At 41.4% G+C, this 15,516-nt stretch overlaps 1 protein-coding gene across 1 annotated transcript; it reads right to left on the bottom strand.

Moving 5' to 3' along the window:
* Positions 1 to 2,570: 2,570 nt before the first annotated feature.
* On the bottom strand, positions 2,571 to 6,282 carry UTP23 (UTP23 small subunit processome component). Its single transcript, XM_052788192.1, has 3 exons — positions 6,029 to 6,282; positions 3,977 to 4,151; positions 2,571 to 3,074 (listed from the first exon to the last, which is right to left on the bottom strand). Exons 1-3 carry the CDS (start codon positions 6,214 to 6,216, stop codon positions 2,688 to 2,690), a joined length of 750 nt encoding a protein of 249 aa, XP_052644152.1. The 5' UTR covers positions 6,217 to 6,282; the 3' UTR covers positions 2,571 to 2,687.
* Between the last annotated feature and the right edge of the window lie 9,234 nt (positions 6,283 to 15,516).

The raw sequence follows: 15,516 nt of genomic DNA, 5'->3' as shown, positions 1-15,516 counted from the left end.
CTGTGTTTTACACAACGCCAAGGGATGCTCCCCGTGACTCACGTTGCTGAATTATTAGAGGGACTCCGGCATGGTTTCTAGCCTGGGCCAGCTAAACCTCCACCAAATCCTGGCAGGCAGAGCCAGAACAGCCAGAGAGCATCGGCACGGGGCCGTCCGCCTGCAGCCACGCCGGTGTGCGCTACGAGAGCCCAGCCTGGACAGAGCCAGCCCACGGCAGCTGGGCTCCGTGTTACAGGCTGCTCTTAACCTTACTGATGTAACGACATAAACACAGCCTGTCAGCTTTGGCCGGGCGGGTGTGTTTTACTTGGAAACTAGGGTGGGGTTTTTTTTTCAAATTTCAAAATGGTAACAACACATGGTCTGATTGCCTCTGCTTGTTGCCTGCACAGGAGCTCTCTTCCAAAACTGCAAGGCAAATTATTTACCTCGCTGGAGGAGAGCTGCAGCTATGCTGCAGACCAATTTTACAGCTTTTTTAAGAGCTCACTCCCTTTTCATTCCAGTTCTTCCCACTGGCAACACCATGACTCAGTTTGTGTCAGCAAAATACTAAGGAAACACAAATAAATATTGTTTTAAATTCCTTAAGGTGGGAGTCATTAGAGGACTGTCAAAATATTCTTTTTTGCAGTAATTATGTTTTTGTCTATGGTCTTCAAAGAAAGATATATTTAAGCTTTGTGTTTCAACGGCACTGAAAGGGACTATTGTAAATAATCAGGGTGTGTTTTCTGCTCAATTTTTAAAAACAGTATTTTTAGTAAAGTTACTTGGTTTTAATATACTCTTCACTCAGAATGAGATTTTGAAGATGAACCATCTCTGCTTTCTCCAAGCTTTACTTACAGCAGTGCTTTCTGCAGGTGGGTTTGGGGAGGAGCAAGAAATACAATATTTAAGGGGGAATGGGAAGCAAAACTATGTTAACATGTCACTGTGCCCAAATAAGTGAAGAACAGGGAATATGACAGCTTGAGAAAGGTGATATACGTTAAACAAATATGCTACATTAAGGAATTTCTAGGAGTTACTAAATTTCTCCTCAGGACTATTAGCAAACAATGTAGGAACAATACCACAATGAGCATGACTTTAAAATGATAATTAAAGCTTTCATCATGAGAATAGCACCCTTCCTTGCTGCTTCCATCTCTCCCAGTCAGCTCCCAAGGTGCATGTGGTGTCTTGTAGGGAACAATAAAGGCACAGACCACTCCTAACAGCTGTGTTGCAAGGAACCGCTTCCACCCGGGGCTGCAGCAGTAGCTTTCCGTGCTGCAAGCACAGAGAACACTGATGTACTTCTCCTGCGCTGGCCAGAGGGAAATCTCTGCAGATTTCAGGGAATGACCCTGCAATTTCCTCTAAGACTGGCCAACTCCCATCACTCAAGCTGGTTTCTCAAACCCCATGAAACAACGGTCCTTGTAATTTGAAAAGCCAATAGAAAGCACCGTACATTATAGCTGTGTACATACTCCAGACATTCAAGAACCTGTGCAGATAACGCACATGAGAACTACTTCGCAAACGTATGATATACAGGTTGAAGGACTGTTTAAAAAACATGGCTTACACTCATGTAGGTAAAGAAACAGAAAGCCTTCCTTTTAAGAATTACATCTTGGTTAAGTAGAAATGCAGCCAGAAAAAGTTAAAAATCTGGTAAGAGGTGACTGGGAACACTGTTACAGCACACCTGTGCCACAGCACGCACTCAACTGCATACCCCTGTATTATGTCATCTAGTCACTCACTTCTGCCTCCTAATGCCACCAAACGTGCAAGGTACAGGAAACAGCTACTAAAAAAAAAAATCAGGTAGCTGAAACATTTTTGGCAGCTCTCTCCTCCAACCCAGTTCTATTCTGTTCATAACCTCACAGAACAGTGAAACAACTGCAACAGGGTCCAAGTCCCATTACCATCAGCTGGCTGTATTTCAGGACTCCTCCACAGCTGTGCTATATATAATGTGATGGCATTAGGTCTTAGCCAGTGCTTTGATTCAGCACTTTCAAGCTGCATTCTTCCTATTTACAAAGGAAGAATAAACCAGAGATAAGCTAGACACACTAGAGATGCCATTATGATGTCAGGAATATCAACCACATGCCCTCCAGGATCTTCTTAATAAATAAAGATCATGAACAACAGACTCACATGGAATTTATGGAGTAATTTAGGCTGGAAGGGCCTTCTTAAAGGCATCTGGTCACTTTGTAGAAGAGTTAACTTTTGTATTCAAACAATACAGATAAGTAAGATACTATGCTCTTTCAGGTCAATTCCACATTCTGTAACAGAACAACTGTTTAAGTAAGAATAGCAACCTACAATAAGAAAGAAGTCTAGCATCCCACCAAAACCATTATGAAACCCAAGAAGCATTTCTAAAAAATTGTGACCAATCTTGTGAACTCTCTGGCAGGAATCAAGATGCCGGAGAGAATAATGAAACATGAGGGTTCCTATATATTTTGTCACAAACTCAATTACTAAACAACAGAATAAATTACTAGGACAATAACCTGCAAATACTGAGATGCAGTAATAAGCAGTACCACCTCATAAAAATAAGTTTTAATATTAACAACTTGATTTCACATGACTGCATATTAACCTTTCTTTTTGTAAAGTTCAAACAATCTTCAAGTCCTGCATTATTTACAAAGATGGGTTTATTCTTCTTCATTCTTCTGGACTGACTGCAGGGCTTCTGCTTTAACCCTATTTCGCTTTCTTTTTCTTCTTTTCTTCTTTTCAGCAGAAGGCTCCTGACCCTCCTGTGTTTTCTTCTTTTTCTTCTTCAGACAGCTGAGAGGATTGGGGCCGCCTGCCCTTTTACGTTTTCTTCTCTTTTCACCTTCTAGCTTTGCCAGTCCTTCTTTTTCTTTAAGCTGCACAATACTTTGTTTTTGGTGCTCTGGAACAAGCTGATTTGTCTGCAACTTTTGAACAAATGCTAAAGATTTAGGAGAAGGTTTGTCTAGCACCATAGTGTTCTGAATAATAAAGAGGAGAGGAACGCCAGCCTTCTTTTTCACTTTGTTTGCTAAATCCTGGTCCTGTAAAATTAAGTATTTTAGTCAATATTTTGGGATTAAACGGTATTTGCAATTCAAATGCACCTACTTTTAATACAAAACTATGAAGATAAATTACATTATGAAAAAGATAAGAAACTTAATCTAGCAGATATACATGGCAGTGCCTTTCAGAGCAATTTAAATTTCAATTTCTCTCCTTCTGATTAGCTGTACTTTGATGGAAAATTTATTAATGTTTCCTTTTTTTCACACATGTATAAGCATACTTGCATTTTTTGAGGAAAAAGTCCCAGTTCATTGGTATGCAGTCCACCAGTTCACAAGAAGTAACATAATTTCTTCTATAACAAGTCATTTTAAACTCCTTGTATCTTACATAAAGAATTCTACTGTAAACCATTTTTTATATATTGTATATAATTTATACATACAGTCCCAATAACAGACATAAGAAAAAAACCTGCCTTTCTTATTTGTACACAAGTTCTATCTTTATTCTTTAGTTAAAACCTCCTCGGTTTCTTAAAATTGAAGTTATATGGTCGTTTAACACTTAATTTCACTTTTAAGACTACTGTGCAAAACAGTTCAGGGCAGGGGATGCACACACAAGCAAAATGCAAATAAACATTCATCAGTTGTTTTCTTACATGTCAAGAGGTAGTCAGTATGTTTTCTACACTTTCTGCTAAACTAAGCAATATCCTTCTAGGGTAAAAAAATCTGGTTGTTCAAATAAGACAAAAGATTCCCTACTTCATAATTAGCAAACACATTTAAGAGCGAGTAAGGCTTTACAAGATTAATTCCCACAAGGTATTTAAAAATCTCATAACTGAGGTTTCTGTAGGTTTCCTTACCCTTAGGTATCAAAGGATCACTTCAAATGAAATGGAGTTACATTTCTCATGAGCATTTACCTGTGTACCGATGAAGAAGTGATGAGGGTTGCCTTCTTCAATCATGGAAAGTAAACAGGCCGAACCACTCACAGGATCCTTGTGGTGAGAACAGTTTCGAACTTGAAGTCTTTGGGCAATTAATTTTGCTCCATACAGTGCTTTCCCCAATGATTCCAGTTCTTTCAGAACACATCTGAAAACCAAAGCAATAATGATTTCTAAACGAGGAAATAGCTACACATTTTTTACACCAGCAAAAGATTGACCTGAGTTAATTAGGAATGAACAATGCCCAGTTGTTCAGGCTCTGTGAGTTGTAAATGGCACCCAGTAATCTGAAAGCAGTAGCCCATCTGAAGACGTCAGCAAGATTTCCTCAGTTACAAACAGGATTAATCAGTAACAACATTCAGTTATATCAAATTATTTTAAAATATTTCATATCAGTGACAAGTCCTTACATTTATGTTCAGATATCACCTAACATGTGAACTACTACTTAACAAAATGACTTGAATTAGCACGAACTGATTAATCACTGCATGCAAGTTAAACTCTCTATTAGCGTCCATCACCTTGCTTCAAACTTGCTATCAGAATCCAACCACCTCAAGCAGCAGAAGAAAAAAGACTGTCCTTATGATTAAAAAGCTGGAGGTTTATGGCTCCACAGCACTGCAATTGGAGAATAAAATGCAAACCTAAAATCCTCCTCTTAGCAGCACTCAGAGCAGATGTTCACACAGGACAGCATAGCAGTCTATATGAGGACGTTAGCTTGGATACGCAGAAATGAACAGGAGATGAAACCTAACTTACTCTGGTCACTGAGTCTTACTATTAAATGTGGACAGTGGTAGGAATGTATGGCCTTGAAATACAGTTTCAAGGATATGGTAGCAACTATTTTTCTCTCCAGAGAAGAAAGTTTAGCCTTTGAGGACAGTCTTTAAGCCTGTTCTTTTTGCAAAGACTCTCACAGCGAGCCAGCTCATCTCCTCAGGGAAGCTCTGGTCATGTCATTGAGGTGCTGCCTCACCAACTTAGCATTCTGAGAGCAGAGAAAATGAGTTCATTCAGCTGCCCTAAGCAAAAACAGGTCAAAAAGACCAATAGATATTGCTGAAAGAAAGAAGCAAGAAGTGACATTTAGACATGAGTGGAATACAGTTTGGATCAAAGTGATTCCCAAACCTTTCACAGCTATGGTCATGACTTGATACTTTATACTGTTTAGAAGTACGGGCCAGTTCTGTATGCTTTGCAAGAAGGCTCAGCATTTAATTTTGTAGCCTAGGGTATACATCTTCCTCATATTTTCACTACTTGCCTCCATGACGGGCAGTTGGCTATTCTGTCATTGCAGAAATCCAACTGAAGGAGATTTTATCACACGCAATATACAAAGTCAAGTAAAAACGAAGGTAACTTCAAGGCAACTTAGATATTTAGTGCGCATGCTTTACTTCCACGCCTTTGTCTAGTACATCCTTGTTCTTGCTTGGAAACAATCCATTGCAGGCAGGCTGAAACTCCATACGAGCAGCAATCCCCTCCCTGCCCAAGAGATCTGAGCTTGCCTCTGCTGTTCTCGCTTCGCCACCACGCTGCTGGGAGTGGGAAGAGGCCCACCCAGACGTCCCTCACGCACCGGGATTACCCCTTGCCCCACCTCATCCCTCACCAGTTTCTGCCACCTTCGGAAAGGCAGCTGGTACTGAAAGAACCTCCTGTCCTTCTGCACGTTAACTACAGCCCACAGCGCTACCTCCTCGCCACAGCTACCGCCCTCGGCCCCATAACCGCGCGAGCCGGGAGCCCCACGACGCCCGCCCCGCCCCGCCCCGCCCCGCCGTGGTGCCTGAAGAGAGGCGGAGCGACCGCGCTCACCCACCACCTCCCCGCGCATGCGCACCGCGCCACGCACACTCCGACTCCAGAGCGCTCACACCCCACCCCCCAGGCATGCGCATTGGGGCTCCCACCCTCCGTGGTCTGCAGCCCCCCGCCTGCCCCGGGCATGCGCACTGGGGCTGCCCCGCGGCCTCCCCCCCGCGCCCCGCGCCTTACCGGGTGGTGCAGAGCTGCGTGGCGCCGTCGAGGTACCCGGGCAGCTGCTCCCGGATCTGGATCTTGTTGCGGAGCGCGGCCTGGCAGAAGGTGCCGTCCAGCAGCACCTGGAAGGGCTCGCGGAAGTGGAAGTTGTGCTTGTAGAAGCCCATGTTCTTCTTGGCGTGCTTCTGCCGCGTCAGCTTCATGGCGCCGCCGCCGCCCCGAACGGCCGCCGGCTCCCCCGGAAGCTGCGCCGGGCCCGGCCGCCGCCGCGGAGCGGGGCGGGGCGTTCCACCGCCCCCACCCGAGGCCTGAGGGGGCTGCAGCTGCCTGCGCCGCGGCGTCCGGCCCGGCCGTTACGCTCTCGCTGCGGGGGGTGCCAGGCACAGCCCCCGTGCGGCTCCCCTGCGCCTCATGGGCCGGGCTGGTGTCCGCCGCGGCTGGCGGCGCGCGGTGCCTCCGGTGGGTGACGGCGGGAGCTGGCTGTGCTGCCTGCCCGCCCTGCGTGAGGCCTGCGAGGGGCCTGGCTCGCCCATCTGGCGCTTCACGCCGGCTGCATGAAGACTAGTTCGTCACCCTCTGTCTTGCGGTGCCGTGCGAGCTCCTGCTGCTCGGCAAGATCGGAAGTGCACACGACTTCACTTTTTTCTGATGCACTGTGGTGGTTAAATTACAACTGCTGTCCCAGGGACTGTAGTTCAATCACGCATTGGCATGCTTTCCTTAGGAAGGCTTATTCAACACCTGCTTAGGTTGTTTGCCTGTATTGGCTACGTCAACGTAAGCTCTGTGCATAAAACTCAAGTTGAAAAGCACATATTTTACACGTTACTACTGCTTTTTTTCCATGAAAAATTGAAGATTTAGTTTCACTGTAGTCTGGGGAAGCGGCTATCATTCAGAAAGCTAGACTGCACAAACTCCTCATGCCAGACATCCGGCAGTTAAGAAACCAAACAATGCCTGCATTTTAGGCAGGCAAAGGGATGTGATATCTTAACACCACCGAAATGATAATTGCATACGTCTGTCTTGCTATCGAGGTACAATGGGAGACATCTTTCTGCCAGGGACAGCTATATTGCAAGCAAAAAATTGCAGGTACCTGCTAGTTAGCTGTAATAGGTCAGGCTGTTCTAAGGTCATTTAAGCAAATACCCACCTGTCATCTTGGTCTTTTTGCTAGCAAATAGACATGGAAAACACCTGCTTCCAAGCAGGTTAGTTACTCTTAAGAGAAACTGAAAAATAATGCATTTGATTACTATTCTAGAAATTCACATGTTTAAATGTACTTACAAGATGAAAAGTGTGAAGAACAGGCGATTGAGAGTATTTTTCGTGGGATCTGATTGTGCTGTTGACAGCATTTTTCTGTCATAAATCCTTCTTTCCAGCTGTCTTCCAGGGACAGTTGAGCGTGCTCATGAGCATCATGGACATACATGGATACATGCCTTACTCTGAGCGAAGTGATACGTTGAATTCATTGGTCTTTATTAAACTGCAGTCCTGTGGCCGATGTATTCCCATACTGGCGTGGTGTCCCAGTTCTATCTAACTGCATAGTTTCATTATTTAAAAAATTAGACAAAAACACTCAGCAAGACTCCAAAGTAAAGCCTAATTAGATGATTATTTTTTCTTCAAGTAGTTTTTTCTTTTTTGGGGGGGGGGCAGTGGCGATGACTAATTAACTGCCCAAAGACAGGCAGTGATTCCTTATTAAGAACACTTTCCACATCTCAGCTAGAATGCGGAATCTGCAATGATAATGGCTGTTATTGCAGAATGGAGATAAAAAGGAGAAACAAGTAAATGAGAGCTTGAACTAGTCATCATTTTGAACTAAATTCAAAGTAAGATATAATCCATAGTAGGGCGTTAAATACCATTGTGATGAGATACTCTTTCCCTGGTCAGTTGGTAAACAGTATCATCACAGACAAGTTGTAATGTGATTGGTATTGTAAAATACGTTCAGAAGGCTGGCTAGCAGGCAAAACAACAGCACAGATTTATCTTCATTGTGCAGAAAATAGCATTAATTATATGATAAACTACCTGCAGTACCATTCTGTAAATTGTATTTCACTTTTATGCAATTCTTTTAAAGTTTCTTTTTAATAAATTTTAAATGTCAGAAGTGATGACTGCAAGAGTACTATAGCAGTGCAGACAAGTACAGTTTTTTCAGCATTTTCTTTGATATTTGGACAGTATTTTGCCTATAATAAAATTCACCATATTCTTTTCTTTTCAAGTTCAGTTCTTTTACTATTCCCATAGGCCATCTGTAGAGTGGATTTTTTTAAAAATAAGCCTAAGGATCTTATGGGAGCTGCTGAATCCGGTGGTCTCCAGGACCTGGGGACTGCTACTCCTGGCTGCTGAAGTCCATCCATGTACACTCTTTGGACCCGGGAGCGTTCTTAGACTCGCGTGTGTCCTGGACAAGCGTATGCACGCACACACAGAGGACACTAACAGCCAGCCATGCAGACTACCACAGCACATACAACTCTACCAAAAATCATATATAATGTAAGTACAGATAGTGAAGTCCTGCTCCCCCTCTCCAGCTGATCAGGGCTGAAATTCCCAAGTGACCACTCACACACCCTCACTCCCTGTACTCACCAGCACACCCACATTCACAGCTCCCTCAAATATCTGCATGGACCCTCAGTCCATCTAATATCCATGCCTGGACCTTGGGTTCCCCAACCCGTCTGTGCATGTATGTGTGTCTCCTTCTACTCACTGGCTACTCCAGCTTGTCTGCTAGCAGATTACACATCCACAGGATTAAATTCACTGGGGAAAGATAACTAGTTAAGAAAGATAACTAGTCAAGAAAGGGGCTTAGGAAGATAGGATAGGCTGCCATGATCAGGCAAAGAGCTCAGTCAGACAAGTGCACTGACCACTGCTGGTTCATATGTGAGCCCCTCTCCACCCCATTTTCCCACATGTCCTCCTAGATCCACACTGATCCTTCCTTTCCCTGCCTTTGGCCAGTTTTGTGAAGGAAATTTTACATGATCCCAGAAGCCCCTGCTGATATCCCATAAAAAGTTTTGCACAGTCCCATACGCCCCCCTCAAATATATTGTGATACAATAATTGTGTTTCCCCCTTCTTATCAGAGGCAAAGCTCAGGCTGACCCTCTTCAGGGTGACTTCCTGGGCAGCTCCTTTAACGGCCTGAAGAGTTCTGCTCTTCACTGTTGGCTTTGTTACCACCTGCTCATTCGGCAATTTTTGTGCATCTGTGTGCATTTAATATATCACTTTCCTTCTTACTTGTTATTTTATACTGAATGGGACTTAACCAGATGACTTAAACAAATGCTGTCACACTCCACATATCCTTACAGAAACTGTCTGTAGCACAGCAAAGCTTGTCATAAAGCTCAGAGGAAGATACCTTTTTGAAATTATTTGCTATTATATTTTTAATTGAGAAGTTTCATCAATTATCTGGCTGTACCACTAAGACTTTGAGTTTCTTTTTCTTTTTTTTTTTTTTAAGTGAGCATTTTACTGAAGAACTAACAAACGACTTGAATTATCAGTAGACTGCGTACCAGCAGTATCATTGTGGAAGTGAGTCTGAAGAGGAGAGTGGAAGGTGTTGAAGTACTACCTTTGTTAACTGACTTGGTTTTTTCAAAGGCAGAAAACAGAATTTGAAATGGGGAACTTCATTCTTGGAAACCCAAGCCCCTGACTGCTGCCAGACAGGTTACTTACTGGTCTAGGGTACAGTTCTGATCTAACAAAACAGTTCCTGCGACTTTATCAATAATACTAATAACTTGTGGTTAGATAGACAATATTTATGAAAATAAGGTGTCACACTGAAGGAGACGTTCTATATATCCAAAGTAAGTTCATACTGAACTTACCAAATCTGAGCAGTGATAGGTGTCATAGGAAACCCAGCTTAACCCGTTGCACTGCACACAAAACTTGCTCCAGCAGAGTATTGGCTCTTTGCAGAGAAGACCATCTCTTGGCATATATGAGTTCAGCTCTGGTTTTGAGATACTAGGTAATGCAGTAGTAGAATTAAAGAACATAAAATTGCTGTGATGTGGATTACTTGAAGTGAAAGCTGTTCTTTATCAAAAGAGCTTTGATGTAGGCTTAGTAACAAAGATTCCCCTTAATAGCTGGCACTTGGCAAATGCTTGTAGCTTGGCCAGAAAAAGATCTCAGCTCCTGATTCTCCCAAACTTGTCCTGTGTCAGGCCTTTTTAATCTGAATGTGTTGCTTTTGGGCAAATGTCATGCCCTGTGGCTATCTCCAATAAGTCTTAGGACCAGACATGCTTAAATATGAAAAATTAACTGATTCACAAAAAAGAAATGGGTAGGGTTTTCAATTAGACCATTTGGAAACAAAACTATAATAAATAAACATAGGACAGTAAAACATTGTTGGAGTGTGTCTGAAAACATTTTCCTAGGTGTATTTTTGAATTTTTCTGAGGTATGTATAGGCCACAGAATAAGATTCAGCAGCATTTAATAAGCTAAATTATATTTGTCAGAATGTTTATTATTCATGGCTGGCTCCTCCTTTCATCGCCTTGGGGCTGGTTTTGAGTTTTGAATTTTAGCCTTCATCATGTCCATTCATCTTTTACAGTATCTATTTTTCTATTATCTCATGGGAATGCAGCATCTGGATTTATAATAAACATGGCTGTGACAAGCCTTAGTTTTTCTTTATGGATTGGTACGAACTCAGCAGATGAGAATTTTGTATATGGTAAAGCTTTCTGCACCTTTCTGGCTCTACTGTTACCATCATCCTTAGTTCAAGAATTACTTCTGGCTTAAATACCATAACTGCCCATCACAGTATGTCCCATGTTAACTATCTTGTAAATTGTGTATCATGAGAAGTACACATTTAATGTAGAGTTTAGGATATTTAGTTTCACTACATACTGGTAACTTCCATGGGTAAGAAAAAGAATATCTATACAGCAGATAACTCTACAGGCTTTTAAGTGACTACTTATAGTAGCAAATACTTTGAGAATATTCTGGAGGACAAAGGTTTTGCAGGCAACTTCAGCTTGCTTAGTAGAGCTGGAAGAAATTATAGGGCTGAAAATAATCAGTGGGATTCTTGAAAGCTTCTCAAATGTTATACCAGCTTTTTTCTCTTTTTTTTGACCTTGAATGAAATTCACATGAATGATGAAGAAAATCAGATCTTATCTAATTTAACTAACTCTTTTGTCTTTCTGAATAGATACACATCACCGATACACACCATTTCGTGTATGCAGCATTTTTGGTTCATGCAGCTCTTTAAGATGTACATGTTAAACATCTGGTTTCATGCTGCTGTAAGGACACACAAAGGCATCCTTTCAGAGCAGCCTTTCCTCCCTGCACTGTTCGTTGAGATCTGCACTAGTTAGTTGCCATTCTGCTCCCTCTATACTCACAGAGCTTGTAGAAGCACTTAAGAGTCATGTAAAAGTGCCACAATCTCGAAAAAGAGGAAGTCTTCGTGGAGTACCCAGGACTGGGATTGTAACTTCAATTTGGGGAGTGGGAAGAATGCAGAAGACAGGAAGATAATAATCAGCCAAATGCTGATTATGTGATAGCTGATGTGCTAGGTAGATAGAGGGGAAGAATGGAGTGATGCTTTACATCTTGTCTCCTATTGGGCCTATGAAAGTATCCATTGCTTCATTTTGAGCAGAACATCCTTTTAGTATTTCTGATAGAAAGTAAATATATCAGGTCCATTTTAGTTCTTTTAAACAACTACATGGTTTTACTTTGGAGATGACAGGAAGCTGGAAGACACAAAACATTCTGGATTTTTGGTATGCTTACTTCCATTTGTTTCCTCATTTCTTGTTCTCCTTAGAGAAGGTTGTTACCTTCGGCATGTGACAGCTTGCGTGTCATCAAGAATCAGAAGGTGCATTAGTTGAGTATGAAGATAAGGCAGAACAAATTGACATCAAAAGAGAAATTAACTTCATGGCCAAAATTCTAATTTGTGCAAGAGAATTCAGTTCAGTTGCCTGAGACACTACGTGTCTTTTCACCCTTTCATTGATTTCAAGGAGAAATTAGGTAACTGGGAACAGAGAAGTGGAGTCTTTACATTGTGGTGATAAATGATATATACTCTCTATGCTTACCTAATTTTCTAACTTGATACTATAGCAAGAGTCTGGCTATGCTTAGAAACATATAACTTTGTGCAAATAACTTTTATTTGTTTTACAGGCCAAAATTAACACTTTAAATGTCTCAGTCTTTTTAATCAACTACTTTTTCAATTAGGTAATTTTATTGTTAATTCCTATGTCATTTTTTTCTTCCTGTTAGTTGTATGCTAAAGTTTTGAGGTGCTATACTAAATGATCCATGGATAATAAAAAATAGCTGTAAACACCTGGAACGTAAAAAGAGTGGATAAGAATAGAAGGCAGCAGAAAACATTTCCTGGAAAACACTTATTGAAAAAAGCAGAGAAAAAGTTGAGCAGTGGAAAAAAAAAAACTTTCCCAAGAGAAGACATTATATTTTAAAATATTTCCTTCATGTGCAGAAATACCTTATTATGCTACTGTCGAGGATATCTGCTCCATTTTTTAAAATATAATGCTTTTACATTTAGTCAAGCAAATGCTAAAAGGTTGACTGTCTAAGAGCATGGCTGAAACCATGCATGGCCTCTGAAACCTCCATTCCTACAGAAGAGAATTGAATTTTCATAGCTCCCATTCTGGTCCTGTAGTTCCTTTATTGCATTTGATGTTTGTCCCTGGGGGTTTCTATGCTGTTGCAGCTCCCACCTTTCCCATTTTTTTATCACTCCTGCACCTTATTACTTTCCCTTTCTATTTCAAATAAAAAATCCAATAAAAGCCAATTTCTTCACTTGTGGAATGGACTTCAGTATTGGTACCATAACTTCTAAAATCACAATTAGCCTCATGAGAAATACTAGTACTTAAAAATTCTTCGGCACAAAATGCCCATGCAGTTATGTAGCCTGATCTTAAATTTTCACATTTTGCTCCTCTGTGGAAAGTAGTAAGCATTGGATGAATATCTGACACTTCAGAAGATTATTATTTACCAGTGAAACAGAATATTGTAGATGCTGTAGAAATAAGTATGCAAAGGGCCTGACTTCAGTGACTCACATTTGGTGAAGTGATCAGTGACATCTGAACAAAGTGGGTATAGAGTGCTACCTTATTTATCAGGGAGACCCTTTGTTAACATGGGTTGATACACCAGGGGATATTTCATTTCCTTTAGACTTAAAATGCTGCAGTCAGCAGAACACAAATGGCTGAAACCCCTGAATTACACAGGATTTATACACAATGCTGCTTCCTGAAGCTGTCGTCGGTATTTGGAATTGCCTGCACATGGCACGCAGTGCTACTGAACATAAATGTACTTAATGGAAGAGTAATGCATGCACTTGGCAAAACTGTGTTCTACTGGACAGACCTGAGGGTCCCTGATAGATCTTCTCCCAACCGCTTTTTTTGGTAAACAAAGGAAAGAAAAGAATGAGCATTTAAGAGATCTTGCCTGTCCCATGGCTTCTGAAACTCAATTCACAAGTCTTCTTGCCTTCTTCCTGTTTTCTTCCCATCCCGTGGGAGAGGGCAGTGAGCGAGAGGCTGGGTGGGTGTTTGGCTGTTGGCTGGGGTCAACCCACCACAGATACCATTGACACAGAGGAGCCTTCTCGTCAAGGATTTTCACTCTGAGTGATATGTGAGAGGCTACTATCAAAAGGCATCCTGTGAATAACAAAGGGATTTCAAAAGGGGCAAAGAGACCATGCCATGTGTAAAATTATGTAGAATAAGCTTTTTACTTGAATGTAGGGATTAAGTACAGCCTGATATTCACTACATTTCTCCCAATACAAGCCTTAGTTTACACAGAAAAGATATTAGATACTGACTTCATTTTTAAGCAATGCACCGGCCTGCTAAGGCAGAGTAGGTACATTACATATAATGGTACATTGAAAAAGGTCAGCGATATATTCATGTGGAGATGTGCCACGTGCCCGTGTTTCTTGATGTTTGAAAGTTTAAGCCTGACTACCTCATCTCTTTGAGAAAACTAAGCTTTTCTGAATTTCCAACTTGTGTAAGGGTACAAGATATTACAAGGCAATTTTAAGTCTGTGTTAGGAGAATCTGTTGCCAACGAGTTTTGGAGATTATTTTACTGGAAACAATTTCTTTTTGTAGATAATTAATGTTGGTTTAGGCAATTGTAGTTATTAATGCAACTTTGTATTTGGGGTGGTGGTGTGTCTCAGTGCAAGTACAGACTGCTATATGTGTATCCTAAGTGATTCTTCCCTATTCCTGTATACTTTGTGATAATGAAATGAAGGTGTTCGTTATGCTTAGAAATATTTGGAATTGCTGAGAGGGTAGGGAGGAAAAACACAGAATTCAGACATGACCCATTTACCAAGTGGTAACAAGTCATTGCAGGTTAGCCCATCTCTGGTAACTATTCATGTGCATGGTCTTAGCCTGCAGCATACACAAACGTAATTCAAGTTGGTTTAGCCCTTAAGGTAAAGTCAGTCTGACAATTTGGAAGGGATTACATCTTTGAACCCTTAATCAGATAATTTCCATTTAGCAGCACTAATTCTGCTCATAGCACTGATATGGTGCAGTGGTGCTGTAGAGATAAATGACACATCTGAATTCTACCAAGGTTTTTACTTAAGCAGGACTGGGGAATAAAAGGGGTTGGTTTGGTTCCAGCTGTCTTTTGATTTAGAGCAACATTTACAAATGATTAATGGAGTTTGTGCACTACTTGAATTTTCTAAAATATTTTGTGATGGAAGTCATCTATTTTGTGGCTTTCCTGAGTAGCTTGGGCAACGTTACTAAAATTTTTCAGTCTGACATTCTTTTTATGGCCTCCTTTTCAAGAATTCAGTATTTTCAATGGTGAAATTTTCTATGGCCTCTTGCCTCCAGTGATCTGCTGAGTTCTGTAAAGTAGAAAGTTGATATTTGTGTTTCATTTTTCGTGTTAAACATAATTAACCAAGTTGACTGAATTATTCTGGCAATGCATTAAGTGATGTGAGCCCTATGCCAGTCCCTTGAATAGGGCTATTTTGGGTGCCCACAGCAACCTCTTTGAACATGCTGATGTTCTGTGCTGTAGCTACTTGTTGGTTTGGGGTTTGGGCTTTTTTTTGTTTGTTTGTTTGTTTCTTCCTTTCTTTTTAAATTACATTGAGTTTCTGTTCAAAAACTGATAGGCAGGAATAATGTATCACATTTATCTTATCCCAGGAGTTTTCTTTCCTTCTCAGATCCCTGAGAATTTGCCAGTGGTAAAGCACTGTTCATTTACTGACAGAAGGCATATTTTTTCTATTTAAATACCTTTCACCAGCATCTTTGAAGTAGCCCACATATCTCCAGCAGTCCATGGACTGGAGT

The sequence above is a fragment of the Harpia harpyja genome, chromosome 5 (assembly GCF_026419915.1).
Source record: "Harpia harpyja isolate bHarHar1 chromosome 5, bHarHar1 primary haplotype, whole genome shotgun sequence".
Lineage (NCBI taxonomy): Eukaryota > Metazoa > Chordata > Aves > Accipitriformes > Accipitridae > Harpia > Harpia harpyja.
The sequence above is the reverse complement of the archived record's forward strand: the minus strand, read 5'-3'. Positions and strand labels throughout refer to the sequence as shown.

Coding starts and splice junctions, on each gene's coding strand:
- UTP23 (XM_052788192.1), bottom strand. CDS start 6,216: ATGAAGCTGACGCGGCAGAAGCACGCCAAGAAGAACATGGGCTTCTAC. Junction 4,152..6,028: donor ACGCAGCTCTGCACCACCCG/GTAAGGCGCGGG, acceptor TTTGGTTTTCAG/ATGTGTTCTGAAAGAACTGG. Junction 3,075..3,976: donor ACTTCTTCATCGGTACACAG/GTAAATGCTCAT, acceptor TTAATTTTACAG/GACCAGGATTTAGCAAACAA.